The sequence below is a fragment of the Helianthus annuus genome, chromosome 13 (genome assembly GCF_002127325.2).
Source record: "Helianthus annuus cultivar XRQ/B chromosome 13, HanXRQr2.0-SUNRISE, whole genome shotgun sequence".
NCBI classification, from domain to species: domain Eukaryota; kingdom Viridiplantae; phylum Streptophyta; class Magnoliopsida; order Asterales; family Asteraceae; genus Helianthus; species Helianthus annuus.
The window spans coordinates 134243981-134254092 of NC_035445.2; the positions used below are offsets into that span (position 1 = coordinate 134243981).

Below are 10112 nucleotides of genomic sequence, written 5' to 3' on the forward strand. Positions count from 1 at the left end.
AAGGATATACAGATTCAATGTTTTAGGTTTTATACTCCTAATATACATAGAACAATCTTCAAATGCCTAAAGTAAAACCTCAAAGGCAAATCTGTCAAGACAAATTGTCAAACATTTGGTGTGCATTAACGAAAACCCAAAAAAGGCAAACTTTAAGCACAAGTCATATGGCAAAGAACAAAAATTTTGTCAAGACAAATTGTCGAACACTTGGTGTGCATTAACAAAAACCAAAAAAAGAGGCAAACTTTAAGCACATAACAAAGGAAAAAAAAACTATAGATTACGATACTGAAATTAAGTATAGAACCCCGTCACTAACCTGAACAAACAAAAGCGCAGAAGAAGCAGCGGCCAAAACCACCGTAGGCTACCACCGGAACACAATTAGACTATCGGAGAAAAAAGAGCGCCAATTGGACAATCAGATCAAAGAAATCGTGAAAGGGAAACCTGGAGACGCAATTGGGAACCTGGAATTCATTGGGTCTGGAAACCTAGAAGGACGATGAGGCTAGGTCTTTTCAGCGGTGGGATGAGTCTGGAAACCTAGAAGTCCTTATGACTGGCATTTGCCGGTCATTTGAAACCTAGAAACGTGAACTGTTCTTAAGACCTTTCATCTTTTGTTATTATATAAATTATATTGATTTAAATGATGAAGGTTAATTCGGTCATTTCCCATCAACTTAACAGGAAGAACTAACTTCCATCCAACTTAGGGACCATCCGAGTAACAATGAAACAAACCATAGGGAGCATACGCGTAATTTTAAAAAGTTAGGGACTAAAGATTAAAAAATGACAAACAACAGGAACCATCCGGGCAATTAACTCACTTTTTCTCCTTGTCTACTTTTTATAAAAGTCAAAACACCATCTTCTATTCGGTGAAGGGTTGTTCGATCGCTGGAGCTCGATCTCAGTTCTCTCCATCCCTCTCGTTTCTATGTTGGATTTTGGTAAAATAAATTAATTATAGACATGGTTACAGTGACTTCAAATTATTACACAGTCGTTTGAAATTGGAATTTGATGTTGGCTTACAGTTGGAATTGGCTCACTCACGGCCCACCAAGGCACCAACCGCGTTTCTTCGGTGTGTGATTAGGTGAGTTGACGCGTGGGTCCCCCCGGAAGTGCGATTCGTGTAAATTTCAAAAAAAAAAAAAAAAAGACTTCTCTTTCCACCATTGTAGTTCCTTAAATTCAAGCCCATTCACTTCAATTATGATTGCTTCCATCTCTATATTTTGTTCTTTGTTACATTAATTTCTTTGACTCATACGATGTCTTTCATTAAAGATTTTGATCACCTTAAGATTCAAATGGAAGATGTATTATTAGCCACCAACAACTTTGATCCCACTAGGGTGATAGGGCGTGGTGGATTTGGGATTGTCTATAAAGGAGAACTACCTTCCCCAAAGGGACAAATCACATACGCTTTTAAGCGATTAGATCGTAGACTAGGGCAAGGGGGCATCGAGTTTTGGAAGGAAATCATGATGCTTTCCACATACGAACATAAGAATCTCATCTCCCTCAAGCACTTTTGCATTGAGGGTGATGAAATGATTCTTGTGTATGAGTATGCTTCTCGTGGGAGCCTTGATCGATATTTGTCTGATGCTAGTACTCTCACATGGATCCAGCGCTTGAAGATATGTGTTGAGGCTGCACGTGGGCTATGTTTCTTACATGATCCAAAGGAGACTCAACAAAGAGTTCTTCATCGAGACGTCAAAAGCGCAAACATTCTTTTGGATCAGAATTGGACCGCTAAAGTTTCTGATTTTGGACTGTCAAAATCTGGTCCTGCCAACCAAGTGCACTCGTATCTCTTCTCCCATGCTGTGGGGACTCCCGGGTATTGTGATCCGTTGTATATGGAGTTTGGTTTTCTATCAAAAGAGTCGGATGTGTATTCTTTTGGTGTAGTTTTGTTTGAAATTTTGTGTGGGAGACTATGCTATGAGTATCATAATCATGAGTTAACTAAAATTTTAGTGCCTAAATGGAGAAAATGCTACGAGGATAAGAGGCTAGATAAAATTGTTCTTTCCGGTCTAAGAGAACAAATGGATCCAGGTTCTTTGAGAATATTTTCAACCATTGCCTATCGATGTGTGAATAAAGCTCGTGAGGAGCGGCCGCCGATGGCTGAGATTGTGGAAAAACTCGAGTTCTCACTTGAACAAGTAAATTCAATTTCCTTCTTGCTTTCTGAAAGCTTCTATCTTACAAGTCCAAAACCAATTCTTGAATATTAATGGAAACAAAAAAAAAATGTAACTAACACCAAACATTTTACAGGAGAATTATAGAAGGAGAATGGTGTACTCTGAACCAGCACCCCTTAGTGATGGGAATGATTCTTATGATTCAGAAGGTAAGTGGCACATAATTGCTAGAAGTTATTTATCCCTCTCATAAAGTTTTGATGTAAAAGGGTAGAAGTTAATAGAGCACCTCTAGCAAGAGCTTTCGGATATGCGCAAATGCTTACGTGGCCGGACCGATTAATTTTGACATGTTAACCAAAAATTGGCTTGTAATCTTGTTTAAACGGATTAAAACTAAAAGAGACATTACAAAAAGAGTAAACTTCCGTTTTGCTGCATGTGGTTTGGTCTTTTTAATGGTTTTGCCCTAATCCTTTAAAAATAGCTATTTTACTCCTCGATGATTCCTTTTTGTCGTCAATTTGCTCCACGGCTCTAACTCAGTTAAAAATTTTAGTTAAAAGTAAGGGTATTTTGGTCATTTTATATATATGTATTCAGTTTTATTAATTCTTTAAATTTGTTTTGTCTTTTATTGATACTAAAAATAAGAATATAAAATTTTAATTATAATATATATTACTTTTATTAATATACATATATGAGTACAAAAACCTACCATCACCATCCCTCACATTTCAATTCGGATTCATATGTAAATTGGGGTTTCTGTTTATTGATTGTTGTTAATGGTTTTGTTAATGCAGAGCCTGTGTGGCAGTTAGGGTTGGGAGGTGGTTCGGATTCATTACCGCAACGGCCAGATGAAGCTGACTGTGTTTATTATCTTCGAACCGGGTCGTGTGGGTACGGTTCTCGCTGTCGGTTTAACCATCCGGTTGATCTTGGTGGTTCGGTAAATACTTTCCAGATTTTACATTATGTTTGTTGATCAATAATTGGTTTGGTTGTTTGATGGATAATTGGATCTGGGTTTGGGTTTGTGTTTGTATGATTTGTTGAAATGCCATGCATTGAGTTAAAATCAAACGGGGTTGTTAGATTATTAAGGTAGTTTTGAACTTTTGATGAGTTTTCCCAGCTTTTTGGAGGTGTGAGGTCTGGTGGAGGGGAGTACCCGGAACGTATCGGCGAACCCGTGTGTCAGGTACTTGTTCTAATTTGGGGATTTTGGTTATAGATTGTGTGTGATCATTGATTCTTTGGTAAGGTAGCGTTCGTTTCATGGAATGGAATGGAATTAGAAAGTTTTTCTTTGTAAAATTGATCTTGGTTGGGGGAGGGAGGAATTTGAAATCCCATAAATTTCTTTAATCAATGAAATTTGTGACTATTTCAACATTCCATTCCATTCCTTCATTAGAGTGAAGGATTTCTAAGGAATGTTGAAATAGTCACAAATTTCATTAGAGTGAAGGATTTCAAATTCCTCCCTCCCCCAACCAAGATCAATTTTACAAAGAAAAACTTCCTAATTCCATTCCATTCCATTCCATGAAACGAACGCTTTGAGGAATTGATTCTGTTTTTAATGTGATGTATGATGCTTAAAGAATGTATGTAGATTTGGTCGTGTGTGTGTGTGTATCTTGTGTCAATTTATGTGTATCTTTTTTTGTTGCTAGTATTATATGCGAACCGGGATGTGTAAATTTGGTGCTTCTTGCAAGTATCATCATCCGAGACGTGCTGGATCATCGAGCACGGTGCCACTGAATGTATCAAGATACCCTCTCCGTCCTGTGAGTTCTTGTTCTTTCTAGAGGTGGCAACATTGGTGGGTTGGTTAACAGGTCAAAATGAGTTGGTGAGACCAAGAAACACTTTTTATCCAAAATTATTTAATGTGGTGTGCTAAATATGATTAGATTATGTTATTGAAAAATAACGCACTTTTCTTTGATAAAAACAGTTTAACAAAGTGATTGTAAGATTATTATCTAATACAAATGAATCTTGAATTCTGTGGGTGAGAAGGGCAGTGGAGTTTTGGTGTTTGTATGTGAATGCTAAGCTTCAAACTCAAATGTTTCTGCCTCTTGAGCCTTCTATTTATAGAAGGTTGTGTACATGAATAAACAATTGTTTATTCATGCAATAAGTCCTGCGTAAAGTAGCAATTTGACATATTCATTGAATCCAGCGTTCAAGTAGCATTTGTAATCATGATAACCAATAATGTCATGCTTCGGTCATTGGTTGCAGGATAGAGTTGAGATTTTAGACAAGTGGGGTTTTCATCAGAATTTCTGATAAACCACTTCATCAGAAATTTTGGTGAACAAATCATCAGAACGTCTGATGATCAGAATTGTCAGAAACTGATATCATCAGATCCATCAGAAATGACCTTCTCCTATTATCCAAATCAACTCTTGATCAACTTGTGATTCTTTGAAGTAGATGCTTTGCATTTCGGTTGTCCCATCTTGTCTTCTTCTTCAGGACTGTTATCTCCTCAGAGATCCAGTTGATTGAGATTTTCTTCAATATTTACAAACGAAGTTTCCTAACACAAATCATTGCCTACAAAAGCTTTGTTCGACTTTCAAGGAAGATGGACACATGTCACTTAAGGATACATGTTAAAATGTGGGGGAGACTTATTCAAGTTGCACTCTTTTTCCCTTGACTAAGTTTTATTTCATTGGGTTTTCTTAGTAAGGTTTTTAATGAGGCAATATACCTTATCCAGAAGTATTAGGGGGAGACAATACGCACTGCATTCTTTTTTCCTTAGCTGAGGTTTTGTCCCACTGGGTTTTTCTAGCAAGGTTTTTAACGAGGCAGCATCACCAAGCGTATTAAAGAATAGTATATTATCATGTGGATAGTCAAGGGGGAGTTTTATAAATAAACTATATATATATTATGGTGACTATCCACATTCTAAATCTCATCTTTTCATGTCCTTTGTATTAATGTAAGAACACTATATATAGAGTTCTTTGTATTGCATGTTTAAATCTCAATGAAAAGAATTCTTATTCACGTATTCTCTATAGTCTTGTTCTCTCATGTTTAGTATAGTTGTATATGGATTACTAATAGACCGTTGTTTTACAACAATACATATATTGTTTTAACTGAGTATTATTTTATTATTTTTTACATAAATATTTTATAACTAATTAATTAATCTTCAACCAACTGTTTACATTGTCCGTAGTAGTGGTGCGGTGGTTGTAATGTTCAGATTTGTGACATGTGATTAGGAAATGAAAAGTGTGCGCTTGAGGTAAATCACACGTTTAAGGCAGGAGGGTGCGGGGGCGCCACCCTCGCCACGTCACACTCTATAGCGCCCCCCGGCACTATACACCCACACCCATCATTTTAAGAAGGGGCGCAATTGATGGGGCTCCATCATGGTAACGAGCTCGAAGGGCTTTATCAGGTGGGGCCCATGTAAATTCACCCAATGAAATCTTTTTTTTTTAATTTTTATTAATAGGGGGCTCCACACCATGCAAGTTAAAGAGGGGTGTGATAAAGCCCCAAGGGTGATATGGCGCTGACGTGGAGCTGAGGTGGACTGATAAAGCCCCTTGGGGGCTCCAACCACACCCTATAGCCTAAGAGTGCATCTCAATAAGAGCTTGGGGATGTGAGGCGCACAGTTAGTGTGATGTGCACATTGGCGGACTTACCCACTAGCGCACCTCTTGAAAAAGAAAAAAAATTAGGGTTAAATTTCGCGCAAAATATCGACGGCACCTTTTGGAAATTTCCAACTACCCCTTGGAAATTTTTAACCGCCCCCTTAAAAAAATCTTATGAATTTAAAAAAAATTGTAAACAATGATTTTATTATAATATAACCTAGTTTATATAATTATTCTTTAACCACTTTACTTAATAATTTTACCCACTAACTTTAACTTAACAATTTAGTCATTAGCCCAATAACATTCCATTGTAACCCAAACCCAATTAACCCAAATCAATTAAATTTGAAGTTAAATAAAATAACTAACCCAACCTCCCCTTCTAATTCTTTCTCCCGTCCTCTCTCTCCTGATCACGCATCAACCGACGCACGAAAGCAGTCAACAGGCACGACGGCGGGGACTACATTCTCATCGGAAAAGCTTGATTCCACCCACCCCACCATCTGGATTCCAAAATTTAACGAGGTACCTTCGTTTTTTTTATGTTTTTTTTTTGTTTTATGTGGTTTTTAGGAGAAATAGAGTTATAGAGATGTTAAAAGGGTTTGAACTTTTATGTGTTTTGATGTTTTTTTGTTGTTGTTCTAGACTTTAGTAGCATAATTTTGTTGTTTTGATGATTTTTTTTATTGTTCTAGACTTTACTAGTGCTTCAAAATTAAAATTTAAAATTATGGACTATGGTTGAGCATGATTGTTAGTGTTTATTTTTCATTTTTTGTGAAATTATGTATCAATTATGTGATAAGAACCATGAGTAGGGAAGTTTTAGCGAAATTTCTTAAGAGGAACAATTAGAAAAGTAAATCTAAATGATGTTTTGCACAGATTTCAAAAAATGAATACTCATAGAGCGCAATTTTAAACATGTTTCTAATGACATTTGACATGTTTTGATGGTTATATAATTTTAGTTGGATGTTCTTTGTGTACATTAACGAACAATTTAGACGTCGGTTTCGAATGAGTCCTCGATTGTTCGTACGCATTGCCAATCATTTGGCTAATTAGGACAAGTTTTTCACATTGCGCTACGATGCTAGAGGGGGAAGGGGTTTTACTACATTTCAAAAAAGCATTTCGGCATTTTTTCAATTAGCGTATGATTGCTAGTGATTCATGGGATATATTAAGGGTGTCCGCTAGAATGAGACGGAAGTGTTTTTGTGAATTTTCCAAAGGTATCGTGAACACGTATAGCAAGGTATCTTTGCGTAGACCAACGAAGAAGGATATCGAAAAGCTTTATGCATTCTAGAACCCATTGGCAATGGCAATGGATTTCATGAGATGATAGGAAGCATTGATTGTACGCATTGGTAACGGCGTAATTGCCCTACTGCATGGCACTGCCAATTTATGCGTGGTGACATAGGTTATTCCTCAATAATCTTAGAAGTCGTTTGCTCACAAGATTTATGGATTTGGCATGCCTTTTTGTGGGGTTGCAGGTTCAAATAATGATTTAAAAGTTCTTGCAAGATATGAGATTTTCAACGAGATCATTAAAGGTACTAGACCTGATTCTTCTTTCATGCTCAATGAGGTGTCATACAAGCACGTGTATTACCTAGCCGACGATATATACCCATCCTATACGGCTATTGTTAAAACTATTCAGTAACTCAGTGACGAAAAAAGAAAAAATTTGCGTAGTGCCAAGAATCGGAAAGAAAAGATCTCGAATGATTGTTTAGTGTGATAAAGGAAAAATAAGGGATAACACAACAACCAGCTAGTACATATGAGCCAAAAAATTTGAGAACATTATGTATGCTTGTCTAATACTACATAAGATGATGATTGAAGATGATGCTCGAGAAATATGTGAATACGATCCGAATGACGTTCATGAGAATGTTGAGGCGGTTGACAGAGCCACAACACTCAAATTTGTGGGTGCTACGCAGTGAACATGTGCATGGAAACCTATATGCGGATTTAATGGACTATATCTAGAATAACTTCTATGTCGATCCCATTGAAGACGAGTTGGTGTTCCTAGGTTTAAGCAAAATTTATTTTAGGATTTTAGTATGTAATTTTAGATGGTAATTTGTGTTTATTTTTTATGTGTATTTTTTTAAAAAATTTATGCAATTTTTAATTTTCTTATAAATATTTGTAATAATTATAAATAAAATACATTAATATTTAATAAATGAAAAGGGGAAGAAGGGGAACCACACCCCACTATTAGGGGAAATTGATGAGGTGGAGGGAGGGTGATATAGCACATATGTGGACATGGGAAGGCACCACACCTCCATAGTCTAACGTGTGGGTCAACGGCTTTATAAAAAGTTGATAATTGACGACTTTTATTCTCTTTCCAACACTTTAGTACCTTATTCAAGCCCCATTTAAGTCATTCCCTTCAATTTGATTGCTTTCATCTTTGTATTTTGTTCATTGTTACATTAATTTCATTGATTCATACAATGTCTTTCATGAAAGATTTTGATTACCTTAAAGTTCAGATGGAAGATATAGTATTGACCACAAACATTGGCTGTTGTTGAACGATAAATCTAGGGTAGACTATCAAAATCCAATATTTTGCACTAAACAAATTTCAATAAAATTAACACTACGAATTGAAAAAAAAGTAGGGAGGGGGACACTCCTCGCCCAGGAGAAGCTACACTAATGGCCAAGGCGAAGAGTGTCTCCCTCCCTACCCGAATCAGGTGTATAAAGGAGAGCTCTCTTCCCTAGAGGGACCAATCACTTTCGCTTTTAAGAAGTTAGATCGCAGACTAGGTCAAGGGAACATTGAGTTTTTTAAGGAAATCATGACACTTTCCGAATACAAACATGAAAATCTTATCTCTCTTGAGCGCTTTTGCAATGAGGGTGATGAGATGATTGACGAATACTAGTATGCTTCTCATGGGATCCTTGATTGATATCTAGACCATGCCACTACTCTCACTTAGATCCAGCACTTGAAGATATGTGTTGGGGCTGCACGTGGACTACTTTTCATACATGATCCTAAGGGGACACAACGCAGGGTTCTTCATTGTATGAAAAGTAGCCTAGGTGTAGCCCCAACGCATATCTGATTTTGGATTGAAGGAAATGAATCGACATAAAACATTTTTACATGTTATTGAAAACCTTAGAAAGGGGGTGGATTTTCGGTAGCCTTTGACGGAGAAGAGAGGTATTGATTTGAACTTGACACCTTATGAAAATGATTTGAAGTTGTGGAGTACAGGTAATTATTGAAAACCATATAATAATGCTTCAATTATTGTTCAATCTTGGAACAGAATTTAGTACAATCGATCAAGGTTCACTTATTATGTTGATGATGGTAGCTTCTGCAACTATTGAAAACATGGACCTTCTATGAGAAAAAAATAAAGTCGCACCACCCATATAAATACATTCGTGTCAAGGAAAATGACGAAACTCGCTTTCAAACGAATTATATTCACACCAAAAAAGTGCTCTAAACAATAACTAACTAGTTCTATACCCATCCGGTGGACGGGAATTTCATGTCATAAAGTATTTTTTTTCTTTGCATTCTAAAGAAAATTGAAAACCGTTAATGATGTGTCATAATCCGAGGTTAGCAAATCTTAACAGACATTTCTTCTTATTGCTTATAATGCCTAATGCCCTTGCAAGTTGGTCAAACTTTTGCTTATATCCTTTTGTCAAGGCGCGAACTTCATAAGCCCTCCTTAGCTCCTTAAATCGCCAATTGCTGCAAAATTGGAAACCATTAATGATGTGCAAGGGAGATATTAGGATAATAGGGACTACGTGTCTCTCTTCTGATTTACCATCTATATATAATAATAACATGACTATCCAGACGCGGGTTCATTTTTACTTGGCAACACGTAAAGTTAAGCACTCATGGAGACTAACAATAATTACATAAAAAGTTTTCTTTTTTAAATAAATCTTAGTGAGTTCATGTACCTGTACCTGTAACCTAGTACCACCCAGGTTCACGCGTGTTGGGAATGGGTGGCAGCGGTGTTCCACGGGGTTCCACGTGTGGTCACCGTGCCACTATGTAGCGCCACGTCTCCCCTAATGCTTTAAAGATATCAAAACAATAAACAAAATAAATTTAATGATAATAAGAACAATCGGCAATCATCATATCGAGATTAAACAATGTCCTTTTTAACACTACTTTTTAATAATTTATAGACTTCTTCTATTTGAC

At 36.6% G+C, this 10112-nt stretch overlaps 1 protein-coding gene across 1 annotated transcript; it reads left to right on the forward strand.

Moving 5' to 3' along the window:
- The first annotated feature begins 1198 nt into the window (after positions 1-1198).
- On the forward strand, positions 1199-5241 carry LOC110901776 (probable receptor-like protein kinase At2g23200). Its single transcript, XM_022148559.2, has 6 exons — positions 1199-2201; positions 2317-2392; positions 2993-3141; positions 3328-3393; positions 3872-3988; positions 4452-5241. Exons 1-6 carry the CDS (start codon positions 1290-1292, stop codon positions 4497-4499), a joined length of 1368 nt encoding a protein of 455 aa, XP_022004251.2. The 5' UTR covers positions 1199-1289; the 3' UTR covers positions 4500-5241.
- Positions 5242-10112: the final 4871 nt, after the last annotated feature.